We start from the raw sequence: 27,326 nt of genomic DNA, 5'->3' as shown, positions 1-27,326 counted from the left end.
GTATGCTGTACAGTCCTTAATTACCTCACACATAAATTCTTCCTTCTCACAACATTATAGCTATATAAAGAGACCACACATCATAGCACCCAAGGAATCTTTTGCATCCTAAATCATTGTCTCTACATGACTCTGAGACTGTAACCAAAGTGCGGGGGGGAGGGCTGAAGTCAAAGACTGTTACAGGTGGTGCCCGGGAGGGGATTGCGGGTGAGGATGAATGAATGGCCCCAGGTGAGAAATACAAACAAAGCGTGGAGGGGGGATGGGGGTGGAGTCTCTGATAAGAAATATAAAGGACTGCAGAAACCACCCCCAGGATTCAGTGTTTGGGATTTCAGCGCTTTCAGATCTTCAGCTATTCTGGGCTCAGCTATTTGTGCCTGCACCATGTCAGTCTTCCCGAAGGCTATTGGGGGCCTCTGAAGAACGTGGAGAGGCTTCCAGCAGCCAACCTCAGAGGAGAAAAGTTCAGAGGTTTTGCAGGTAGCGAGCAACTGAAACATTTCCCAGGTTTGCTGCTGTTATGGCCTGGAAGGGAAGGTAAAAACCCAGAGCCGGGCGCCTCACTGAGCTGTGTGAGTGTGGCCATTTGTCAGGTCATTCGGCTGCTGCAGCTGCTGTTTTCAGTGTCGCTTGTCTGGCGCTGTGTTGGGGGATCTCGGCAGCCCTGGTGAGCATCTCCTGTGGCGTCTTAGGCTGTCTTCGTGAGTTGGATCCTGGCCTGTGGTCTGGCTGCCACCAGCTCCAGGCCCTCAGTGGCGGGAAGACGCCATCTTGGGACTTTAAAACACTGGGCACTGCTTTGGGTGAGGTAAATGGCCATTTGTGGCCCCAATGACTCTTTGTTTTTCTTTGTTTGTTAAATAAATCCTATTATTGTTGTTCTCTGAACCTAAGTAGTTTTGCAATTTTGCACACGGGTGAAGAGCTCAGTGACTGGTAAACTATTTGGGCAATGTCCTTGTCCAGTTTTAGTGCCCCTTGTTGCCCTGTATCAAGACCAAGCGTTAGTGACTTGTCCAGGATGGTGCAGTTGTTACAGAGCAGCTCCGATATAAAACGCGTTGCCTGGCTGTGGGTCCTCACCCGTGCGCTTTAAAGGACTTATTAATACTCCACTACAGGCACACACAAAAGGTTAATAAAAGGTTTATTTGCAAGGGAAAGGGAAATGAGGAAATGTACAACTCAGGGAGAAAATAGGGAAATAAAGTCTTTTATGCGTCCTACGTGATCCGCCGACCTGGAAACCCAAAGGCACTCTCAGAGCTGGCCGGACACTGCGAGCTGGCGGGGAGCCAAAAAGGGCACCCCCCCCCCCAAGCCCATGTGTCTGGTTTTATACCAAATCTGGCTGCTTAACCCCACCCTCAGTTTCCAGCAACCTTCCCTTTGGTGGTGATGGGATTTGTCTTTCCCAGTGTCCTCATGGCTTTGGTCTGGAGTGGGGTGGAGTCCTCAAAGCCTGTATGGAATTAGCTTTAGGACATCCTTTCCCCCTAACAGTGAATTAGCGACTGAGCCCAGAATGGAACGTGTCTCCTGACACCAGAAGTGGAGGCTCTTTCTACTCAAAGATTTTGCTACTGCAGTGAATTGCTCGGTTCATGTTTAGATGGATCTGTTTTATTTTAAAGACCATCTATTCCCCCACCCTGCTCTTCACATAATTATTTAGAGGTAAAGACCTAAGTTTCTGTTCAAATATTTTTGGTTATTTGATTCTGGTTAGAAATTGTCTTTGTCCGTTTGGGCTGCTGTAACACAATATGTAGAGTAACTTAAGCAGCAAATATTTCTCATACTTCCAGAGGCTGGGAAGTCCACGATCAAGGTTCGCTGTTAGGAGAATGGATGCTTGTGAGTCTGGATGTATTTGCCGGTTGAGGAATAATAGCCCACACCAAACGTGAAAGCAAGCAAGTGTGGATTTATTGAAACAGGAGGAAAGAACTCCTGACAGCTGGAGGGGCTCCAAGGGAGGAAAACCGTTTTACTCCAGTCCTGTCTATGACTATAAACTGCAAGACTTCCTGTTGCCCAGTGTGCCAGACTATTGATTAGGCACTAGGTGGTCAGGAAGTTTTGTGGTGATTGCTTTTCTGTCCCCCAATTATCCTGTAACCAGATCTTCCAGGTGGTGGCCAGCTCAGCAACATTTCCGCAAAACACTTCTATTTTTCTGGGAATTGTTTTGTTCCTTGTGTTCCTGTATTGTTCAAAATCACTGTCCGGTGTCTCAGCCTTTTCCATTCCCCCAGTCCTCCTGTTCCCTGTTCCTCTCATCAGTACATCTGGTGTTTGGTAAAGGCCTGACTTGTGGTTTAGGGATGGCTATTTGCTTGTTGTAATTTCACATAGTAAGAAGAGAGATTATTTTTCTCCTGTCTCTTTTTATATGGACAATAATTCCATCATAAGAGTTATACCCTTACGACCTAATTATTGTGCAATGGCTTCACCTCCAATGCTATTACTTTTAGGGTTAGAGTTTCAACGTATGAATTTTGAGGGGCACAAACATTTGGTCTGTAGCAGAGATTGAGGAGAAGTGTCAACAGGACAGGGAGAGCCAGGACACACCATTCTCCCAGCATATATCCCTTACCCACTCCCCACACTCCCAGAAGTGTGTCTAAAATTTATTGCATATGTGATGTGTCTACATTATGGATCAATGACTTAGGACGGAAGACCTTGTATAACAGCCATAACAGCAGAAAAAAACAGTAGCAGTGATGCTGCCCTCTAGTGGCAGATCATGGAAACAGCCCATTAGCAAAAGAACCCCTTTCACATCCTAACAGAAGCTCCCTTAACCCAAATAAGTAGTAAGCCCTCAAATAATGTTAGTAGAGTTTGGGTTATTCAAAATCTGCCTAGATTTTAATTTATTAATACTTTGTTAGTACTTGAACCTATCATCATGGCTTTACTTGCCCTCTCCTCCCACTTCGTTCTTAAGTGCTAACATCTAATATCTCAGAATGTGACCCTACTTGGAAATAAAGTAATTGTAGATATCATTAGTTAAGTTAAGGTAATACGTTGACTTCAGTGATGTGTTTAGGGACTAGATTCTAACAACAAGGAAAATAAAAACAAAATAAGCAAATTCTGCACTGAGAAAAACTATCATTAAAATGAAAGTTACCCACTGAGTGGGAGAAAATGTCTGCACATCATACGTCTGACAAGAGATTAATATCCAATATTTAAAAAGAACTATTACAACCCAACAAAAAACAAACAAACAAAAAAACAATAAAAAATGGGCAGGAGAGCTAAATAGATACTCTCTAACTGACAAGATGAAACCAAAATGAACTCTAGAAATATGACTGCAGAATTGAGGCTACTGGAGGAGGAATTTGGGGGTGGGCACAAATCTTGAAGGTGGCCCAATATATGGGAAGGGTGCTTAAGTGGTGGCTGTGGTGTGATGATATAAATCTAAGAAGACGTGAATTTTTTTTTGTAGAACAATTGGGGTACAGAGGTGAGAGGATTCACCAGAGACAGAGTGGGGAGCAGAACAGGTGGATTTACTGAAATACACAGCTGAGGGGAGCAGTAGGTGAGGCAGGAGAGGTCTGCTGCCCCTCCTGTGGGTTAACTCCCAGGCCGGGGATGGAACTCAGGCAGTAGTGATGACAGCGCTGAGACTTAACCTTTAGGACATCAGGAAGGCCCTCCAGAGAAGATGTGAACCTATCCCCCTGTATCACATACAATATTGTAAATCAGTGGTACTGCAGTGGTACTAATAACAAAATTAAAAATTAAAAAAATGAGGTTATACTGGAGTTTGGTGGGTCCCAATTCAATAGGACTGATACTGTAAACACCATGGCTCTACTAAACCTTGATTTGGACTTCTAGCCTCCAGAACTGTGTGATAATCAATTACTGTTATTTAAGTCACTCAATTTGTAGTACTTTGTTACAAAGTCATAGAAAATTAACACATCCACTACTTAGTATTTTTCTAAGTTTAATATTTTAGATTTCAAAATGAGGAATGTGTTTGAGTTGGAAAATGGTATCCTAAATGAAGGCAATATGGCAAATGCCTGGGATAAAGATACTCTCCCAAGTTTCATCCCCAGCCATGAAGTGCAATATACTTACTGAGAAATCTGCTGACAACTCATCTTGTTATATGTTGATAATGTTTTTATGGCCAAGTTGCAAGTTTCCTTATCCTGGTCTTTTTGTCATTTTGACATTCTTCGGGTTGATAGAGTTTACACTTGTAGAGTAAATCATTTATCAGTTAGTGACTTCTGCATTTTATCTTTGGTGTTGTATCTTTTTATATGTCTGATCTCTAACTGGACCATGAACTCCTTGAGTCATTTACACTATTATAAAGTTATTGAGTTTTCTGGGGGATTTTGGCTTTATCCTGAAAAATGCAAGATACTTTATTGCAAAATGGCCCCTGTATTAGTCTGGGTTCTCCAGAAAAAGCGGTAATATCTGTTTTTGAATATCTGTGTGTGTATGTATATATATATATATATATGTGTGTGTGTGTGTGTATATATATATATATATAGAGAGAGAGAGAGAGAGAGAGAATATATATTATATATATACCTTTTAATGATATGATGATGATTAAAATATATTTAGTTTTATGTCAGCTTGGCTAGCTCAAAGTACCCATGAGTATATATAGAAGTTGATATGTATAACCAAGCTGACACATAAAATTAAACATCATACCTTTGTCATCTACATATATATCAAATCCCATATATATGTCAAATCTCTCCCTATTTACAGAGACAGAAAGAGAGAGAGGGAAAGAGAGAGAGAGAAAGAGGGAGGGAGGGAAAGAGAGAGAGAGAGAAAGAGATTTTTAAAGTCTCCCTGATTTTAGAAGCCGACAAGTCCAAAGTCTGCACAGTAGCTGTGTAAGCTCTTCAGTGCTTAATGAAGCTGACTGGTAGGCCAGGAAGAGTTGGTGCTACAGATTAAATCCAAAGGCCATCTGCTGGCAGAATTCCCTCTTCTTTAGTGGAGGTCAATTCTTTTCTAATAAGGTCTTTACTGATAAGGTGAGAACCATCCCATATTATAGAAAGTAATCTGCTTTATTCAAAGTCTGTAGATTTAAAAAAAAATGTAACAAATACTTTCACAGAAACATGGAGAATAACATTTGACCAAATAACTGTGTGCAATGAGCTAATCAGGTTAACAGGTAAAATGAGATATCATAGACCCCATGAATTCCACCTCTTTTGATTCATGCCTGTTTGTAGGCCCCTTCAATAGTCATTTTGGACTGTTCCTACGATATTCTTTGATCAATAGAATGTGGTTAAAATGAAACTTACCAAGTTCGATTGTAGACAGTAAGAGATCTTGTAACTTGTACTGTTGCTGTCTTGGGAGTCAGTGTCCATTTGAAGAAGGCAAGGCTAGTTTGTGGGGAAGGCTTCATGGGAAAGAGGTCTTGGAGAAGAAAAATCATGAGGTAGAGGTCTAGCCATTTTGGCATTTCCAGTCATCTTAACTGAGCCCCTAAATATGTGGGAAATGTCATCCTAGATCCTTTAAGCTCTAGTTAAACTTCCAAATGGATTGACCAAATAAACATGTAGAACAAAGGCATCCTGCCAAGTCCTGCCCAAATCACATAACCATGAGTAAATAAATGGTGGCTATGTTTGAAGACACTAACTTTTGGAGTGGTGTTTTGTGTTTTAGTAGGTAACTGATCTTTGCAGCAAAAATTTCTGCAAAATAGTTAACTGAAAGGAGAAATGTAGGGATGCATAGTAGTTTTATGAAGGTCTTTGAAAATATCAACTTATCTTGCTTTAGATAAGATTCAGATTTCATACTACTATTTTCAGAACTAATTTCAACATTGTGTATCTAGTGTTCTGAATATAAATGCTGGGTTTACCTTTCATCTGAATCAGTCTTTCTAGAGAGAAAAGAAGAAAAACTATTTCCTACACTAAGTTTCTTAGCTTAACCATAGTTGACCATTTATCTCCATTTAACTTTCAATATTGAGCACACACCTGAGCCCAACTCACATTCTATTCATACGTCAGTCTTGGGATTGTAAATTTGTGGGTCTTCAATGAAGACCATCATGGAAACATTCATCAAAATTAGAAATAGATTTTCTTTTTGGCTTAATAATTCCATGTCTGGGAATTTATTGTTAAGAAAGTGATGATGACGATAACAATAGTAATTGTAGTGGAAACTAGTACAGCACTTAGATGTCAGGCATTGTTTAATCCATCTACATAGGCAAAGTCATTGATTCGCTGCACTGACCTGAGCTCTCACTGATGAGGAACTAGGACACATAGCTGGTGAGTGTGGGAGCTGGCTTCAACCCCCAGCAGTCTATCTCTAGAATCCATGTTCTTTTGACTTCTTAAATATATATGGATGTAGGAGAAATATAAAAATGAGTTTTTACAACAGGATTGTCTGATAGAAAACAATAGGAAATAATCAAATTGTTATCAAGGAAACTCTAGTTAAATAAATGATCACATCCATACAACTGTCATTTATATCTTTTTAATAAAAGAAGATGCACTGTATGGATTCATATGGAAAAGTCTCCAATACAAACTTTTAAATAATAATCAAGGTGCACAACAAAATAAAGCCCAAGGGGAAGTCTAATTACACATTTGATCTCTTGTCACTTTCAAGCTTATTGCAAATTTGATCAGTTCCCTTAGGAGGATTACGTAGAACTGTAGTTACCAAACTTTAGCTGCCATCAAATTGGAAGGCTAGGGTCTCCCTGGTGGCACAGGGGTTAAAGACAGCACTGTTGAGGTCTGGACCGGCCAGGGAAAAACCCACATGGCGCAGCAGACCTCTCCTGCCTCACCCACTGCTCCCCTCAGCAGTGTATTTCAGTAGATCTGCCTGTTCTGCTCCCCACTCTGTCTCTGGTGAATCCTCACCCCCCTGCACCTCTGGCTTACACCCCAGTTCTTGTAGGTATAAATAAATCTTTAAAAAAAAAATTGGAGGACTAGTTAAAACACAATTGCTGGGTTCCAACCCCAGAGATTCAGTAGATTTCCTCTTTTATTTAATAGATTATTGCCTCTTAGAAACTCTATTTTGATGATTGTAGGGTAAATGGAAGTTATCAGGTTTTTTCCGCTCTCCTGCTATTAACATCAATGATGGACACCTGTGGGCTGACACGCGTGCCTGGTGGCGGCACCTGGGGGGTGGTGCGGGTGTGCGTGAGTGGCGCACCTGAGCCTGGAGGCTGAGCACACACGGGCGGTGACGCTGCAGAGCAGAGGACAGTGCGGCAGAGACCAGCTGTAACGGCAGGAATGGACAGTGCAGGATCTCTGATTCTAGCAGACGGGGTAGGAGAAGTCCTGGAGCCCTCAGTGGCTTTTCAGGCTTTTATTGGGATTTTACTGGGTACACAGCAGGCAGAGGTGCCAGGGGGCTGGGAGGATGGCAGTTCTCCCAGCCCCCAGCAAGTCTTCACTCTACCTGGGCTCTCTGGCATTATGTGCTGGTCTCTGCTTCTCTTTTGCTCCTTTCTTTCGCTTTCATTCTCTCTTTCGTTCTCTGCGCTCCTCATGGTTCGCCTTCTCTCGGCTTCTGCTGGCGTCCCCGTGAGGCCACCCTTATGAGCCCAGTCTCAGCACAGGTGAATCCCATCTACGCATGCCCACACCCCACTCCAGGTGCCCGCCATAGGGCATGCATTCAGGACCGCAAGGATCCATCATCTATCCTAATGGCGGGAGGGCAGAAAAGCCTGATACTTTTCATTTACCCTACACCAGCCAAGAGTCCAGGAGAGAATGCCTGAGAGCCCAGAAAGAGTAAAGATTCTCCTGGGGCTGGGAGACCTGCCAGCCCCCTTTCTCTACCCCCCACCCCGCCACTGGCCTGTCCTGCACCTGGTTGCCCCACTACAAGTGATGTAGAAATAGCATTTAAAGCCTAAAAAGGGCCTCCCCGGTGGTGCAGCGGTTGAGCGCTGGGTTGCTAAGCTTCCCTCAGCCTCTGCAGCGCTGGTTCGATCCCTGGCTGCTCCCCGGCCACCGGAGGAGGGTCCCACATGGCGCGCAGACCTCTCCTGCCGCCCGCTGCTCCCCTCAGCAGTGTACTTCGGTCCTTCTGCCTGCTCTGCTCCCCGCTCTGGCTCTGGTGAATTCTCTCACCCTCCCGCGCTTCTGACTGTACCCAGTGCTTGTATAAATAAATAAATAAATAAATAAATAAATAAATCTTTAAAAAAAAAAAAAAAGCCTAAAAAGCCACCGAGATCTCCAGGGCTCTCCTTTACCCGTCTGCCCAGATCATAGAAAACCTGCTCTGTGCCTTGCTAGAGCTACAGTGATCAAATTGTCCTCTATACAAGACCAAAAAAAAAAAAAAAGAATAACATCCTTTTTTTGGTAAAGCCTTTCTTAATCTACCAGGAACAGAATTCTGTCTGGAGGTGAAGAGTCATTTATTCATTCTTTTATTTTTTCAGTTGAGGATGTGAAGGGTTAGGGAAGAACATGGGTCCCTGGGCAGAAGGTCGGAGCTGCAACTGCAGAGACATCAGCTTTATAGTGACTTAGCGGTGGATTAATTTGCTGGGGCTGCTGCAACAAAGTACAACACCTGAGAGGCCAGAAGTCTAAAACCAAGGCCTCAGTGAGATTGGTCTCCTCTGCCCTGGGATGGAAGAATCTGTTCCAGGCCTCTCTCCTTGGCGGATGGCTGTCTTCTCCTGTGCCGCTTCATGTTGTCTCCTCTCTGTGCATGCCCGCTGTAGTGCCAGGAAGGGCACAGAGCAGGTTATCTATGAACCGAGCAGACAGGGTAAAGGAGGCGTCCTGGAGCCCTGGGTGGCTTTCTCAGGCTTTTATTGAGCTTTACATGCAGTGTGGCAACCAGATACATGACAGACAGCGGTGCGGGGTGGGGGGAGGGGCGCAGGCAGGAGGTCGGGCAGGCCTCCAAGCCCTGGCAAGTCTTTGCTCTGGGCTTCTCTCTCACTCCTCTCTCCTGCCTCTTTCTCCTGCTTCTGCTTGTCTCAGTGACCATCTCAATATTCCTCCCATGGCCCACAGAAGTAAACAATATAGTTTGCAACAATGTAACAACTGCAGGTGCCCCATCAGGCAGGGCAATCCTGATGGTGGGAGGGCAGAAGAAGCCTGCAAACTATTTACCCTACACCCTTGTCTAAATGCCCTGGTAAGTACACAGACATAGGGAAAACCCATTGTCATGACCTCATTTGGACTCCATTGCCTCGGAAACACCCCTCTCTCCTGATAAAGTCACATTCGGAGTACTGGAAGTTAGGACTTCAACATGATGAATTTTTAGGGGGACACAAATCAGCCCTTCACAGATGGGTTGTATTGTGAGATTTTGTTTCTTTCAGAATCTACCCTGTGCCAACACCACCGGTGGATTAACTGCAGCTGTCAAGAAACCGGCTACTTAATGAAGTGCGTGTACTGAAAGCAGGTGTGGGTATCACAGTGTAACTTCTTATTGCCAACTTCCTTTCCCCAGGAAGTGGCACTGGTGGTGCCCGCGCTCAGCCTCTGCTGGAGCCGCCCAGCAAAGGCCCAGGAAGCAGAGCTCAGGGGATTCTGGGCCACCTGCTCTGGGATTGCCTTTCTCCTTTTTGTTTCCTTTCCCTCTGTGTTGCTTGTCTGGACATTTATACTTTGGCCCTGTCAGTTATTCCCTCCCCTTCTTGATTGTCCTGAGTGACCTAACCCATAAATCCAGTCACTTTGTTATGCTCTCTTTCAGTAAAGAATAAGGAAGTTGCAAGCAGAATAATAGACCAGAGGATTAGACATCTGTTTATTAGGTGATGTACAGTTGTTTCGTGTCCTGTCAGATTAACATCTAAAACCTAAGGGAAAAAAAAAAAGAAGACATTTGAGAGATCACTGAAAGGAGAAATTTTTATTTTTTAGAGTAGTTTCCAATTAAACTTCTTGGCTCAAGAAGAAAAGAAGCCAGTTGTTTGTCACCCCGCAGTGGATTTGTGGTTTGGCTTCCCATGGCTTCCCTTCGAGCATGTAACGGCAGGATACTGGTGGCTGTTGTGTGTGGGCTGCTGACCACCATCGTTTTGGGACTGGGCGTGTGGAGGACTGTGACCAGGATCCAGGAAGGTAATGTCCTGCTGTGTTTAATTCGGAGTGAGGGAAGGTGCCGAGCCTCTGCCTCCATGACCAGACACCTTGTGTTGGCTGAGGTGCCCTGCTAGGTACCATTTATGAAGTAGGAAAGAAAGGGTCCACTGAAGGCTGGCTTAGTATGTACAAGAATATGTGTGTGTGTGTGTGTGTGTGTGAGATAGGTGTGAGAGAGAGAATGAGAGTACAGTAACTAATGACATGGTTGAATTGGTCACTATGCTCTTTAAACTCTTGACTGAATGGATAGCAAAGTAATACTTTAAATCATTAATAACACATTTTTTGGGTTTGTGTAGCTCAATGCAACAATGGAAAATAGGTATGGATCCATAGATATAGACACACATAATCGAATATGTGCAGGAATTTCATTTCAGGAAGGAAGTTTAGGAATATTCTCACTAGGATTGTAAATAAAAGGTTAGTGTACAAAGTTCCTGCTTTCCAAGTGTCAAAAACAACTCAAAAATCAAGGTCATTTTAAAAATATTTTCCTGATTATTTAACAGATATTTGTTGGCCACCTGCTGTATGCTAGAGCTGAACTGGGAAAACAGCAGATGATGAGAGGTATGGTATGTAAAACAAGGTGTTAAAGGAAGGTCTTTAGCAACTTGCTGTACTTTCGATAACCCTAAAGCCAGTTGCCTCGGACTGTGCAGATTCTGCATAAAGAGAGTCAAAGTCAGATACACTGAGTATCTCCTGTTTGTTACAAGCAGAAAGCTTCTAATGAAGTCAAGCAGATAAGGATAAATAGTGACAGTTAAGAGAGGGCAGTAAGAGTGGTGGTCTCGCCCCTGAGAAGGTGATGGAAGGGACAGAGGTTGGGGGAGCAGCAGGGGCACCATGCATGGCTGCAGAGATCACTGTTGAGGACAAGAAGAGTCAAATGTAGTGACTGCTGGTGGAATGGTACCTGAGACCAAGTCTGTTCCCTCCTCCCCCACGAGAGGACACACTTAGAAAACTAGCATGATGCCATTTAACAGAATCAAACAATACAATTTAAACTTGCGAAAATATGTTTTTTTGTTTCTAAGATAGTGTAATTTGAGGTCTTAAAAAGTTATGAACTACAGACCTACCCAACTATTGCTGTTGAGTTTATAGGACCTTATTTAAAGGGTATCTCTTAAAGAAATATTTTTATGTGCTCACTTAATTTATTTAAATGATATAGCCTCTTAAAGGAAAATTTATGGTGACTTATTTGTGGTGAGGTAGCACAACAGAATCATTAAAATAATGAACAAAGTACAAGGATTTCCTTAAGAAAGAGGACAGGGTGGAGGTATATAAACTGTCAGAGAGTAGGGGTAGTTGCTCAAAATAAATGCAAAACATATCCCTGGATTTCCAGAGGGCTGAGACCCAAAATGAAGCATGATAAGTTACAAAAATCCCACCCCTAACAGTAAAAACTTACCAATCCTCAGGAAAAAACAAACGTTTCTCTATGTCTGAGCAATAATTTTCAATTGGAGTTTTATATGAGGGACACCCCTCAGCTTTGGGGTAAACCCAATGGGAAAAGAAGGGGTTATTGCTATCAGTAAGAATAAGATTGAAAGACTGATATGTTTGCTGCTATAGTTTGCCTTACATGTTTTATTCAGATTTTGTTTCAGTTTGAAAATTCTGGTTCTACTTCACTCTGTTCCACCTCTTTCCATCCCATCTCACCCCATCTCGTTTATTATTGGATGATCTCATTTTGAACCGTTACTTGGGTATAGAGATTGTTTTAAAATTTATTTTCTATTTTTAAATTTATTTTCTGAGGGGAGAGTCATGACTATCTGAGAACCAGATGAAAACAATGACTGTCTTACAAAATTGTGTATAAACAGATATGCATGCTATTTGGGGTAATTTGTTTTATTACATTAAAAATTTATTTTGTCAGTATAAAACCAAATATATAAATTATATTCATTTTTATTTTTTATAAAAAATAATGGTCCCTTGTGAAAAAAAATAGAAAAAAGTCCAAATTCTACTTGTAATAAATTTCAGGAGAAGTCACTGATGTTTTGCTCTAGAATGAATATTTGATGTGGCTATATGTATGCTATTTATGTAGTTCATTATTCTAAAACCTATAGTTTATAAAGTTCTTGGTATACTCTAGGTACTATACTAAAAAATTCACAAGCTTTATCTCATTTAATCCTGACAACACCTTTGAGGCAGATATTATTATATCCATGTTATATGGGAAATTAAGTCTCATAGGATGTTTCTAACCTTCCATAGCTAGAAAATATTGGGTCTGGTTTTGCATCTAAATCATTCTGACTTTAGTATCTGGGCTCTCCACACTCATACTGTTCTGCCTTTCTAGATGCAAGACAGTGGTAACCCAATTAATTTATCTTTTCTTTTTGAGGCAACTATGGCTGGAAAACCCCATTTCACAAAAATATGCAGTAAAGTAGAATCAGACATTTTGTTGTTTTGTGCAGTAAAGTTAGGCATTTTGGGAAGTCATGTTGTTTGTCTTCAAGTCAGTGAGCTCTGGATTTCTAATGTTTATATAGAGTAGATTAGTATTCATGCTTCAGTTTTAAGGTATTCTAAAGTCTTCAACTGATGACTATAGGTTTTTGACTGTGAAGTAAGCATCTACTATGTTGTGTGAAATACTTCTTCCAGTTTTGCAAAGTTATGTGATTTTTTTACTGTTGATCTTCTAGCCTAGAAAAGCAAAAGAGACTATATTCAGACTGCATTTTGCCTGGAACACTGTTCATTTTCTGAAAGTATTTTTCCTGGTGATAGCCTTTAAGAAAACTACTCCTCTCATATACATAGCTCCAACATCGACTAGCCATCAGATGAACCATGAATGAGTTCATCTCTACTTTTTCTAAGTCTGAGTTTACAATTTTAAAAGACTAGTAAAATGAAATTTAAAAAATGAATCATTAAAAAATAATTGATTTAAATATTAAAAAATTGTACTTTAAGACATAGTCTCGGGCCTTCCTGGCAGTGCAAGGGGTTAAGACACAGCCTATGAAGCTATCCACAGCCTCTGCAGCATGAGTTCCATCCCTGGCCAGGGAGCTACCCACATGGCACAGCAGACCTCTCCTTTCTTGCCTGCTGCTCCCCTCAACAGTGTATTTCTGTCGATCTGCCTATTCTGCTCCCCACTCTGTCTTTAGTGACTCCTCTCAGCCCCCACGCCTCTGGCCTATACTCCAGTTCTTGTATGCATAAATAAATCTAAAAAAAAAAAAGGCATAATCTCTATAATGCCAGATTTCTTCTGTTAAGTATGGAAAATCTTTTCACTCTGCTTCTATTTCTTAATAAGGCCTTTTGTAAAAGGTGGTGGTGGGTCAAGGCCCTGATCCTGATCAAGTTAACAGCATTTCATGGGAGTAGACAAGACTTTTGGGATTGTTGGAATAATATTTGGCAATTTTAAATGTCATGAATGAAAATATTGAATAATAACTATATTCTTCACCAAGGCTTCAGAATAAGATATTTTGTCAAGTGTAACACTTTCTCCATCTGAGTGCCCAGGAACAAAATGTCCTATGTACTTGAAATATTTCTTGGTAAAAAAGTTTTTCAAAACTTTGGATGATTTCTGCAATTTCCAAGAGAAGCTCAAGATTTCAAGTTCTTTGATATGTCAGTTTGCTTGAACACTCTTCATCCAGAGATTCACATGGCTATTTTCGTCTTTGATGATTTAGGTCTTGGCTTAAATGTCACCTCCTCAAAAAGACCTTTTCTAACTACCCAGTCGATGCTTATCACTCCCTTCACAAGTACTTTTCCTGACTTTTATCACCTGATAATTTCTTATTTATTGGCTGGTTAACTGTCTCTTCATTCCTAGTCAGGACCTGATTTATTAGTTGTATTCTTTGTACCTAAAACATTCATTGGAATACAGTCCTCATTATACAGTTGAAGGTAAATGAGTTTTGTGAAAACCAGAAATTGGACTGAGTTGTTAAATAGTTTTATTTGGAAATGAAATAACATAGTTACCAATTCCTTGTAATTAGCTTCAAGATACTAAAGCAATTACAATTCTGGGGCCTGTTTACATCAGGTGAGATAGACATTTAGTTTTCCTTCTCTGCACCAAGTCCTGAAGCTTCAAGCTAACGAAAGACTTTAGGAGATTGAAATATTCCCAAGTCCCCATGTCAGACATAGCAATGACAGTTCTTGGGCAGTAGGAAGTGTGAGTTGTGGGAAAAGGTCAAGGAATTTATTGCTTCTCAGAAAATAGTCTACAGATACTTGATACTTGAGTTAAAATATTTACATGCTTAAGATTATGGAGAGCCAGCTGTAAAAACTCAATAAATGTTGGCTACTATAATTTATGAAGTTTTAGATTATTTAGTGCATACTTTTCTCCACTCCCTAAATTACCCACTTAATACATGCCATTGACCAAGAATAGACCTTTGGATTGAAACTCAACTTATCACTCTGAAGGTCTACAGTAGGCTTAATCATTAAGTTCAATTGACTACCTCAAAACAGAAATAGTTCTAAGAGCTGCCACATCTTCCTGTATTTGTTCTTTAATATTTATACTATATTACACCATCAAGGAAAATGTCATTAAAATAATTAAGCAGTTGAGTGAAAAATGTAACCAGATACTCATATTGAACAACATTTACCTTAAGTAAAGACAATACGTATTTCATTTGTTCAAAGATTGCAGGCTTTTTTCCCCAACCAAGGAATAAATTGTCCTAAATGTTGTTCTCTCGTTTAAGTGTAAATTTTATCCTTACCCAAATAATTCAAATTCCTAAGGATAGACACTTGTATTTTAAACCTCTAAAGACTCTTTCCAGACACTAGAGTTTCCTGGTGGAATTGCTTTGCTTAAAGAAAAATGTTTTTATTCTCCCACTTGATCAAACTAGAGTCTTCAAAACATTCTAATTGTCTAGTTCAGAAGAAGAAATTGAATCCATAGTTTCAATTTGGAATTGTTGATATTTTATGCTACTTTCTTAAGCAACACAAAATGTGTCACACATGTGCATTTCATTTTCCATGATGTGTAGTAAAGGTATTGAACAAGGGTTGGTTTTTCTGGAAATATTATGTATTATAATTTTAAAGATTGTAAGGGAATATTATCACACTGGTTTTATGAGAAAAAAAATGCTTCTATTAACTGTGCTCTGGTTTATGGATTTTCTTTTCTTTTTTAAAAAGATTTATTTATTTATGCATACAAGAGCTGGGTACAGGCCAGAGATGCATGGGCGGGGGGTGAGAGGATTCACCAGAGACAGAGTGGGGAACAGAACAGGCAGACTGATGAAATATACTGCTGAGGGGAGCAGTGGGTGAGACAGGAGAGGTCTGCTTTGCCATGTGGTTTCTCCCTGGCCTGCCGGGGATCGAACTCATGCTGCAGAGTCTGCGGATTGCTTCATACTCCCTGTTCTTCCTGTGCTGGAGGCTGGCAGTGTGAGCCCAAAGTAGCAGTTCTTAATAACTAACCAAGAGACCTGAGTTCTAGTCCTCACTCAGTTACCAAGTAAGTATTAAACTGAAACAAGTTATTCTTTATGTAGAAAATACTCTTTATAAAGAGGTTGGGTTAAGAAATAGCTAATGTCACTTTTATCAGTCCATAGTTCTAAAAAAAATAGTTATATAATATTAATATAAATAAGCACTTAATCTTTCTGGGCCTGACATTTTTTTAAATTAAAATGGAGAATTAAAAATACTAATTCTATTTTTGCTATATTTTGTGGATAATTCAGGTATTTCAAAGGATAGATTCTTGAAATGGGGAATGTTAAGTATTAAAACTGATTTTGACAAAGGAGCAGAGAGCTTGGACTTAAAATCTTCAGCCAACATTCAAATGGCAAAGAAACCAGTCAGAAAACATACGTTGGGTATCTTCTATGCCTCTGGAATTGTGCTAGGGAATTGTGGAATTGTGGGATTGTGGAAGTGTTTCTCCAATCCTCGGAGAAACTAGAAAGTGGAAATATTTGAAGGCAATATTTGAAGAAATAATGACTAAGAATTTTCTTGCATTGTAGAATGACTGAGTTTCAAATCAGGGAAATAAATACAAATGGCATCATGCTAAAATTGTAGACTTCAGATAAAAAGTATTAAAAGACCTCTATAGAGAAGATTCCCTAAAAGAGGGAATAGACAAAGGAAAAAACCTCCCAAGCAATAACAAATTCTAGAAAACAGTGGCATAATAATGTCGCCTGGAATGCCATACCTTACGAAATTGACAATCAAGAGTGAGGACAAAATAAAAGGATTTTAGATAAACACCAGTGAATCAATCACATTCACTATTTTTTTACTTTATTTTAAGTATCTTTAGCAGGAACTTAGTAACTTACTTTTCCCACAGGTAGTGCTCTGATTTTGTTTGATTTTATGTGTGCATACACATGTGTAAGCATGCCTTTGCGGGCTTTTATATGTACTCACGTCTGTTCCATAGTTGCTGAATCATCAGGGTGGGGGAGGGATTTGGAGGGATGCAGATATTGGTGTGGATGAGTTGGGGTGAGGCTGGTTTGTGTTTGTGCCCACCACCCCCATATCCCTCCTCTCTGGGGTTTGGGATGAGAGACTGAACATCTCTGTGCTCTCCGTGGCCTTACCGGTAAGCACAAGTCCCAGGGGGCCTGAAGTAGATCAGAATGCTCGCCCTGCTGTTATCTATCAGGTGGACCCAGCCTGTGTGGAGCACCCCAGCAACTCAGCAAGGTTTTCCCCTCTTTCTAGGGAGTGGGCCAACAGACAACCTCCCCAGGGCCTTTGGCTGAGCTGACAGCCCTGCCACCTCTGTTCCCCGCTCCAGAACACTCTGCCAGGATCCTTTCTCTACTTACCTCCTCAATGTAACTGACTGTCTTTGGTGTCACCCCTGTTAAATCTGTGCTTGCCTTTTACTGCCCTGGGGATAATCCTGCTCCAATCCATGGGACTATCTCTCTGAATAGTGTCCCTCTGGCTTGTTGCCATAAGAGCTGTGGCCAGTTGGGACCTGGCCCTCCAGTTATCGCTCCAGGACCTATCACATATGTGGCCCTTGACAGGGTCTGCTCTACTGCTTGCCTATGGAGGCTGCCAGGTCCTGCCCTGGAACTCTTTAGAATCTGTGGGAGCTACTGTGATAGGGTTACTTCCAGGTCCCAGGGCTCGCTGGGGCCTGCCGGGGCCTCCTATGTCAGGCCTGCTTGCCACTTCTGCTCTGCTGCACAGAGCCCGCTGGATGGCCAGGGCGCACCTTGCCCACAGTGGCTACAGGCTCCGTCAATTCCGCAGTTTATGGGACACTCTCCACCTGATGTTGCTCCTAGTGTCTGCTGTAATCCTCTGCTTTTCCTTCAGGAGGTACTGGCTCTGCTCTGCTGCAGTCTAGCTGTGGGTATATGGAGGAGGTGAACCCAGAGTCTTCACTCTGCCACCATCTTGCTGCTCTCTCTCTTCTTTAGTTTTACAGGAGAATTCCTTGGATACAGAATTCATGGGGGTGGTTTTCTTTCCTTTTAATACCTAAATATTTCACTCTATTCTCTTTTTGCTTGCATGGCCTGAGGGGAACTCCAAGGTAATTCTTATACTTTCTCTCAAGATGAAATTTTAACCCCATTCTGGCTTCTTTTGAAAATTGCTCTTTGTCTTTGATTTTCTGCAACTTGAATGGGATGTGCTTAAATATAACTTTTTTTGACATTTATTCTGGTTGGTACTCTCTGAGATTCCTGGATATGTGTTTGACTGTATGTCATTTATTTTGAAATATTCTCAAATATTAAACTTCCAATATTTTTTCTGTTCCATGTACTCTTTTTTTTTCCCCTTCTAGTATTCCTACTGTGTATGTGTTATGCCTTTTGTCGCACAATTCTTGGATATTCTGTTATATTTCTCATTACTTATTTTTTCTTTTTAGTTTGGGACATTCCTACTAATGTTTCTTCAAGCTCACTGATTCTTCTCTTGACCTTGTCCAGTCTACTCATGAACTCATCTTAAAATATGATTCAAATACCATATCTCTGGAAAGTTTTCCCTAAATAAGTTATCTCTCTCCTAAACATCTCTCTTCTGTATTTTTAGAGCACTTAAAAGTCTGCATGTTGACTTGTCATTCAATCTGTCTGTCTACCTGCCTGCCTGCCTGCCTGCCTGCCTACCTACCTACCTACTTACCTACTTACCTATCTATCTATTGTCTATGTTATCTCATGTTCTCTTCAGCAGACTCCATTCCTTGGTCAAGGTGTTATGTCTTTCCATTGTTCTTATTTTTGATATTCATGACATCTAGTAAGGATTGTATATACTGTGTAGATTGTATACATGTATATTTTTGTTGGGATGATATTGCAAAGAACATATCTCAGTAAATTACTCAAAGTAATGATTTTACATAGAAATTAAAGGCCACAAACCCAAAAGGAGAAATTAGCCATTCATTTTGTATGCTATTCTGTTATTTCTTTCTTTCTTTTTTCTTTTTAGAAACCATTTGCTCTATATCAGACATCACTGCATTTTTCTGCCAGAATGGTGGTACGTGGATGAATGGAAGATGCATTTGTCCAGAAGAATGGAAAGGACTGAGATGCACAATCAGTAGGTTACTTGTGATAATACTAGTGTATGAAAGTTAGGTGATTTTTGTCAATGAAGACAGCAGCAGAGCTTCTTCAAGCTCCTGTTATGATTATAACAACAATGGCCATAATGATGATGGATTTAAGATGTGTTTATTAGCTCAATAGTAAAAACCGAGTTTTCTTAGGTTTTTCTCAGGCTATTTAATTGAATGTTCAATACATTGTATGTTTTGTTCCTCAGTAAGCTCACAGTTGCTTTTTCTTCTGGCCACAGTGTATTTGCATTAGAATACAGGGCAATGAGAGATATGTTTTCTCAGATCCTTTCATTGATGATATTCCATAATACCCCATTTCAAATGTCACAATTTTATCATATTTAAATTTTTTGAAATCAAATATATCTTCCTATCCAAGTGTATACTGAATTTTTTTGTCTTTTCTTCCTTTCTCTTGAAGAAATATTATTATATTAGTGATTTGAATCTAATCAATGTTCAAAGTGATATGATTCAATGTAATGAGTTAATATGAATTTAATCAAAATTTGAAGCCACTTCTTGATCTGCCAGGTGCTCCCCAATATTCTGCACACATCACATTACTTGCTCAGGCTCCAGGGCCCTAGAAGTCCACTCCTGTCATTTCCCACAGCCCCTCCAGGCAATACATCTTATATATATCCCTCAAATTTGGCCTTTTTTGCTTTGACCCACATTGTCATGATGACCTTTATATTATGGAAATTAAATATCTTTAATTCTTAAGATTTTAACTAATCTTATGTTCTTCTCTCGCTGATATGTTAATGAACACATCCAGTCTCTACATTTCTACCATGTTATAAATTGTGCACATTTTACCTGGAACATGTTATCTAACCTGTTATTTACTCTAATAGTAAAGACTTAACCAGATAAGAAAGTATGAAGTTTGGGGTGTGTGTGTGTATGTAGGTGGGTGGGTAGGGGTGGGGCACAGTGAGTCCTATAAGTCTTCTAGTACCCTTCAAGTTACACTGGATAGATGTTTTTTTAAATACTTCTGAATTTTTAATTCAACATTTCTTTAAATTGAGTTACCATTTGTTTACACCCTTGTTAGTGTCTTGAAAAGTATAAGATTTTGAACATTGACTTTTACCTGGTTTGAAAATTTCAAAAGCAACATATAATTTATGTTGAAATATCTATTTTTTCTTTCCATTATAGACAATCACTGTGAAAAAAGCAATTCTGAAAACTTTACTTTTGAAAAAATACCAGTGGGAAGATATGGACATTCCGTGCAAACATGTGGCCCTGACACCCCAAATGGTATGTTTTTCCAAACATCTCACTTTAAGCACATGAACCACTGTGCTAGGTCATACCAATCATCCTTCCAATTATTATTAGACCCTGGAAGAGATGTCAAAAAAGATTTGTGTTTGATTCCCTTTCATGATGCCAGTGTTGAAAGATCGGGGTGCTACCTTACATAATTCTAATTAAAAAAATATGAAAACACTATAATAGGGATCAGTTATACATTCCTTTTAATTTTCTGTCCTCCTCTAAGTTTTCTGTATCCTCCAGAGTTCAAGGAGTTCAATGAGGTTAACATCTATTCCTTGAGTTTTATAATTTGTTTCCATTTTAAGGATTAGCTAGACTACAGCTTTCAGACTTCATCTTCTGGGCAGAGATGCAGTTTAGCCTGCCCACAGTTGGTGCTCTTTCCATTGGCCATCTTAGATGTTCATCTTAGAACATTCTCTAGCTTCATGATATCTTTCCTGAAGCATTATTAATCTTGTTTACATAGAGGCATTCCAAAAATACAGGCAGGAAATAGGGAAATGTTTTCTATTTCTAACATGCTCCCTGATGACATCCAGGATTTTGATGACCTATTTGATTTCAATGTCATTTAGGTAATATCCTCTGAAATTAGCTCTTGGAAATTCATAAATTCCTTTTCTGAGAGCTTTGAGTTCATTATCCCATATGACTTTCTCTAAATGTTTTACTTGTCCTTTGTTTGCATTAACTTTGACCTGATAATCTTCTCATCACTCACCTCTCCTGGGTTATCATCCATTTCCTGCATACCTAATATCTTAATAATAGTCACTTCTAGATCATTTATGAAAGTGTTTGGTAGGACTCTGTCAGTAATGGTTATGGAGAAAATTTCATATTTATTTAAATATGTATAAAAGTGTCTCTTTGAAACACTGAATAAATTACATGCACTGCTCTCTTTATGTGCCTTTTTTGCTTTAAGAGATTATGTACATAGGCATTCCATTTTCAAAATCCACATTACTTCTGACCACATATATCATGCTTACTCAACTATTTATGATCTTATGTTTATATGTTTCACATGTCTTAAATATTTCATTATAATTTATGAAACAGATATAGTTGTTTGTATGTGTACTACTGAATTGGGAAAAGTAAAAATGTCAGTACTGTACCAATCGAGGAAAGGCACATTCGTTTGATGTATAATTCTTTTTGGGGACAAAAGAATCACCATTTTTCATTTGGTTATTTTTCTTTTCTGAGCAACTATTATGAAAATATTTATTGTACTTATTTTTGAATTTCAGATTGAGTTTATAAAATAATTTTAAAGATGGATTCCAACTATTCACAAATTTGCTTTTAGTTTCATATTAAGAACTATTTCTAATTCTATTTTATATTACAAATGATCAAAATATTTTCCAATGATTTTGAATAGATAGATTTTTACTTGTAGGTAACATACAGGAAAAGACACATTTGAAATGTGACCACTAAAAAAGAAAGTCCTACTGATATGTTTGAAGTCTTCATTATGTCATAGAGATGTAGTCATCCTTCAAGTCACTTTAAACATCTACTTTGTGTTGGTAGAAGTAATCTCTATTTTCAGTGTTTCTAGTTGTTCCCCAAGAAGTAGCTGGCCAAAGCTCTTTCAGAGGAAAGCTGACTTTGGATCAGGAGGTAGCAGGAGGCGATTTGATCTATTAGCAGCCTCCTAAGTATTAGCCATAGGAAGACAGTGAGGTAGGGAGACCTGGGTGATGATCTTAGGTAAAAAGCCCAATGATTCAACAAGCATTTATTGAGATACAAATATTGAATAGGGTTGTATTAATTACCCAGATTTGGATAAAGAGGGAAAGAGCAATATATTCTATAGCTAATAAAATTTTTTTCATATTGTTTCTCATCACTTAACCTTGTATTCCCTCATCACATTCAGTTCACAACTCTAATGTCCCTAGTTGTTGGAAGGCAGATCTTCCTTGTATACTTCAAAGGAAAGAAAAAGTTGCCTGGTTGTTTGAATTCTACCTTGAAAAATTCTACCTTGAAAAATTCTACCTTGAATTCTACCTTTGAATTCTACCACACGTAGGGCGGTGTGGTAACAATATCTGAAGGGAAGTTCCTATAGTTCTAATACACAAACAATGATGTAAACCAATATTACTGCAAAAGAAAAAAAAAGATAAATAGCAAAATGAATAAACAAGTAAAAATCAAGACAAGTGTATCTGCCTAAAATATTTTTTGAAAAAAAATTGATTGCGATAACATTGGTTTATATAACAGGGTATGTGATTCAGAGGCATAGGGTCACACCTCCTCAGATGCATGTCACCACGCCACACCCACCAGTCCTGTAGTAACTGATCCATTTTTTCATTGCTGTCTATCAAACCACCCCAAACATACCAAACATAAAGTCTTAAAAAACAATGATTTAGATTTCTCACAGGTTTGTGTGTTGACTCTGGTAACTACAATTGGCTGGAAGGTCCTGGATGATCTCACACACCTGGGCATTTGTGTTGACTGTTGGCTAAAGGGCCTGCGTTCTCCTCCACAGCCTCTCATCCTCCAGGTGCTTCCTTCTCTGACAGTGTTCCAGGAGGCAAAAGCCAAAACTTCAAGGCTTCTTGAGACCTAGGTTCTGGAACTCATACAACATCATTTCTATCGCATTTTGATAGCCAATTCAAGATACAAGGGGCACCCCAAATTCTAGAAATGGAGGAACATACTCCACCTCTTGATGAGAGGACAGCAAGAAGATACTGTGAAGGGCAAGTAGAGAGGAAGAGGTGTTGCTGTCTCTGCAAACACTGTCTCTCTTTTTTCTCTTTATTAAAGCGGGCAAACCGATGGCAACCCGATTGTGCAGTTTTACTGCAAATGGAAGCATAACACTGAATGATGTGATAACAGGAAATTGTAGTGAAACTCTGCAATACCTGGAAGCAAAGGTATGCTACAGGCCCGCATGATGGGCAAATGGAAAAGGTTCCGATTGTGTGAAGTTTTTTCTTCTTCATATATCTGAGGGTCAATTCAATGCTTTTTACATCTTCTAAATTAGAAAAACAAAAACTAATAATTGAAACCATACATTTTTTTTTAAGTTGACATGTTTGTGAAAAGAGACAGTGGACATGTTTGGCAAATTTCAGCAAATGATAATCTATTGCACATGTTAAATGGCCTTATCTTTTTAGATCAGTGAAATTTAGATTTGAAATAGAGCCCTGAAATTTGAGAGCAAAAGAAGGGGATATTGAAGGTCTGCTGCATCAGAATATAAAGAAAAAACTATGACCAAAAATCTTTTGCGACAAGAAACTCTAGAACCTGATGCTGGTCTATGCTGTATCCATGAGCAGCTGAAATAGGAAGTATATCTGACCTGACAGTTTTTCATGCAGATGAAATTATTATGACTATGTATAGACCTTAGTGAAAAATCATAGAATTGTTAATACCTAGGCCCACCCAGGGTGAAAAAGAGGGAAATTATGTGGTCGTTCTAGGTGCTGAGCATGTTACATACATTTCTTCATTTGGATCTCTCTGTGAGTCAGATGTTATTCCTATAATATGGATAAGAAAAGCTAATGGCATTTATTAATTATTTAGTACCTACTGCAAGCCAAATACTGTGCAGAGCGCTTTATACGTATAAACTTCTATTTGATTCTTGTAACAACTGTATAGTTAGTTATTAATGTTTCAATTTTATAGATGAGTAAACAGTGTCTCTGAGAGTCTCTGAACCATAGCCAACAGGTAGTGAAGCTGCTCTTGATTTTTAAAGTCCACACTGTACCGCATTGGCTCCTTTAGTCACAGATAGGTAGGAGGTGGAAGAAGGGTAGGAAAGGGAGCTGAGTATGGAGATTGCTGCCAACCCTGTGGTTGTGCCAGCTGCAGATTGGGGAACAACTCCCCATTCTGGAGCTTGACAAGCCAATTTTAGCTTCTGCTCTATCACTTCTAAGCTATATGAAATTTGGGGTGCTCTTCAACCTCTCAAAGCCTTTAAATAGGGTTGAGGCTGCTAAACCTCAGTGTTGTTTTGCATATTCAATGTGATAACACCTGTGCAACCGTTAGCATAGTGCCTACCACATAGCAAGGACCCAGCCGTTGAATAAAAGCATTATTTGTCACTACCTAGAGTTTTGTTTCCAACTCTTTCCCCAAGTGCGACTAGTCTGTGACTATGGTTTCATTTTTTGGAATGATGCTGCCATCTAGTGAAAACTAAGACACACACACACACACACACACACACACACACACCCATTTCACTAAAGACTATGTGGATTAATACTTTTTTGCCTCACAATTTAGAGTCCAGCCTCTATTGGTATCTGGAAAAGTTGTCTAGGTCAGTGCTTCTCAAACTATCTGTGCTAAAAAGCCAATTTTTAAAAATTTACAACCCATTGCAGATCAATAAAACAATAAAATGAATTACAAGGAAAATAAAGTGGAAAAAGATGTATAAAATACGAATCTTTTTAAAAAGTTATTAGATTCAACAACACACAATTGTTACATAAGATTCTGAGCACTTACTCCTAATTTATGTGTTTATCTTCCTTTAGCAAACAGTGAGCCGACCTTGGTCCATGCAGCACACCTTGAGTGGCACTGGTCTAGCTATGAACCTGGCAGGGTTAGTTAACATTGTCAGGCAGTGAAGTCTAGGAAAACCACCAGCCCTCATGTATTTTGTCCTTTTTATGCAATGAAAGAAGCAAACGTGAAAAACCAAGTGAATGTGATGTCAAAAAGACTGAGTGAGCTAAATAGCAGCTTATCTACCTGCATTGTTTGCCAAGAATTAGACATAGTTGTATAAAGTTAGTTGTGTTTTTTTTTTTTTTAAACAGCTACAGGATTTCACAGGTAATCCTGATAATTTTTCCATCGAAGCCCAGATTTTGACATCTAATGCCAGTATATTAACTTCAGGGGACATCAGTTCTGCTGCTAATGTGGTCACACAGATCCTCAATACTTCCCGAGCTTTACCTGAGGTAAAACTTATGAGGTTTGATAAAAGGGGAGGAGAAGAAAAAATGAAAAATACCCCAAACTTCTTTATTCATTCTCGGTGTAGAGTGGAGTCTGGGAAAGACCTTGCTGGGAGGTCAAAGTCAGAGACACAGGTCTCCAAATTGACCAAGTCTCTATTTTTTACTGTGCCTTACCTTTATTTTCTTTGCCATTATATATATATATATATATATATATATATATATATATATATATATAAACTAAGTAATTTTAAAAAATACTTGCCTCTAGATTACCGTATCAGTGTCACTGCTTGATATCATAATAATTTATAATGATATTTATCTTCCATGATCACCTGTGCTTTCTTCTTCACAGGCAAAAAAAACTGCTGTAACAACAGTAAGTCAACTTCTAGATGCCAGTGAAGTTGTTTTTCAAGATACAAAAAATAACTTTTCTGGGTAAGCACAATTCCAATTTGGGAAGAAAATCTGACAAAGTGCCATTTACTTTCCCAGGTCAAAGCATTAACAATGGTTTTTTCATCTAATGAATGCACTAACTGGTTGATTCCTCTGGAAACCAGACTGAAGCCTTGGTTTTCCATTTGATCGCAGTTTTTATAGGCAGTGGTAATTCCTGCTTTCAGGCCATGTCCTGGGAGAAAGAGAGTAACTGGGATGATTTAGATTAGAACTTGTTTTCCTAGCCTTAGTTTGGAGTAGCCAATGGACACTCACATGCATAGTTGGAGCAATTCCCACTCCAATGTACAGAACCATAAATAACAGCTTAACTTTGCAGGAAAGGTTTTCAATCCATCACCCACAACTCGGCTCTCCCCAAGATCCTGGTGTAATTTAATTAAACTTTCTTTAGCTTTCCCAAGGCTACAATGAGTCTCTCTTGTTGACTCCTATGTTCTGGATTACTTTGATTATATATTTGTACTAAAACTCATGATTTTATACCGGATGGTCTCACTCATAGCAGGAATCTAGAAAACTTAAATAAGGGACCAGGAAAATGAATAACTATGAGAAAGTAAAAATCAAAATCAACAAAAAACTATGAACCAGAGACACTTTAGGGGAGTGGGGGGCGGGGAGAGGAGGGATTGGGGTCAAAATAAGGGGATTGTAATTGTATGAGGAATATAAAAATAAAATTTATTTAAAAAATAAATAAAACTCATGATTTTAATACATAGAGAATCTTTCACTCGGATTCACTGTGCTTTTATCTTACATGGATTTGTCTTTTTTAGGTTTTATGGAATTTATATATTTTATACAATTATGTTAACTCTTCAAATTTAATAAATATGCATTCTCATTATAGAAAAAAATACTTAGTTGAGGAAAAACTTAAGTCATCCGACCTTATTAACCTATTCGTATATATTCTTCCACATTTTTGTTTATATGTGTATGTGATATATATAATATACTCTACTGATTTTTAACATGTTTTGTCAATTACTCTTGATCTTAGCCAAAAGGCTGAGAAGCGATGTGTTTTGTCAATTAATAAAACATTTAAACTTTTTTTAATATAAATACCTATTATATCTGCATCATAAAATTTAGATGCCACATAATACAAATATTTTTATTTAAGCAACTCTCCTGTTGAACATTTAGATTGCTTCAAGTCTTTTAACATTTTGAGCTGTCAAACATCTCTCTGTTTTCATGATCCATTATGTCTTTAGCATAAATTCCTAGAAGTAGTTCTAAATTTTCTTATCACAGGAGTATCTATTTAGCATTGAGCCCTCAAGGTAGAAAAGAACAAAAGCATGAAATAGAATATTCAAAAGATTGTGATTCTTGAGGTGGTGGTACAGATTGTGTAAACAATTTAACTGGAGTATTTTATGACTTAAAATTTCAGAAGGAGACTGGGCCCTTTTCAAAGCAGTACGGATACTCACTCCCTTATATCTTCTTTTTTTTTTAACGTTCAATTTGTTTTAATTCTATTCTACAGATTTTCTTTTCTCTTTATTGCGGTAAGATTGGTTTACAACATGGTAAATGATTTAGGGGAACGGATTCACAGCTCTCAGATATGTGTTACTATTCCCTTCCACACCCAGCATCAGAGCACCCAGAGTGCTTTACCATAGACCGGTGTGCTCCCCCCCTTCTTTGTTTAACTCATAAGAGATGTTTTGG

At 39.1% G+C, this 27,326-nt stretch overlaps 1 protein-coding gene across 4 annotated transcripts in view; it reads left to right on the top strand.

Annotated features, from left to right (window-relative positions):
* Positions 1-327: 327 nt before the first annotated feature.
* The window catches only part of ADGRG7 (adhesion G protein-coupled receptor G7), a 68,119-nt gene continuing 41,120 nt past the window's right edge, over positions 328-27,326 (top strand). For 2 of the 4 annotated variants that reach the window (XM_054700658.1, XM_054700656.1), the window contains exons 1-9: positions 328-486; positions 9,422-9,509; positions 9,802-9,862; positions 9,972-10,172; positions 18,723-18,836; positions 20,032-20,136; positions 22,975-23,087; positions 25,017-25,163; positions 25,522-25,607. In XM_054700658.1, the coding sequence (XP_054556633.1) occupies positions 10,058-10,172; positions 18,723-18,836; positions 20,032-20,136; positions 22,975-23,087; positions 25,017-25,163; positions 25,522-25,607 (680 nt within the window). In that variant the 5' untranslated portion in view covers positions 328-486; positions 9,422-9,509; positions 9,802-9,862; positions 9,972-10,057. Of the gene's footprint in view, positions 487-9,421; positions 9,510-9,801; positions 9,863-9,971; positions 10,173-10,738; positions 10,770-18,722; positions 18,837-20,031; positions 20,137-22,974; positions 23,088-25,016; positions 25,164-25,521; positions 25,608-27,326 lie in introns of those variants that run through there. The other 2 variants (XM_054700657.1, XM_054700659.1) reach the window with 2 other exon arrangements.

This window comes from Talpa occidentalis, unplaced genomic scaffold, assembly GCF_014898055.3.
Source record: "Talpa occidentalis isolate TD23 unplaced genomic scaffold, MPIMG_talOcc4v2.1 talOcc4.4, whole genome shotgun sequence".
Classification (NCBI taxonomy): domain Eukaryota; kingdom Metazoa; phylum Chordata; class Mammalia; order Eulipotyphla; family Talpidae; genus Talpa; species Talpa occidentalis.
The sequence above is the reverse complement of the archived record's forward strand: the minus strand, read 5'-3'. Positions and strand labels throughout refer to the sequence as shown.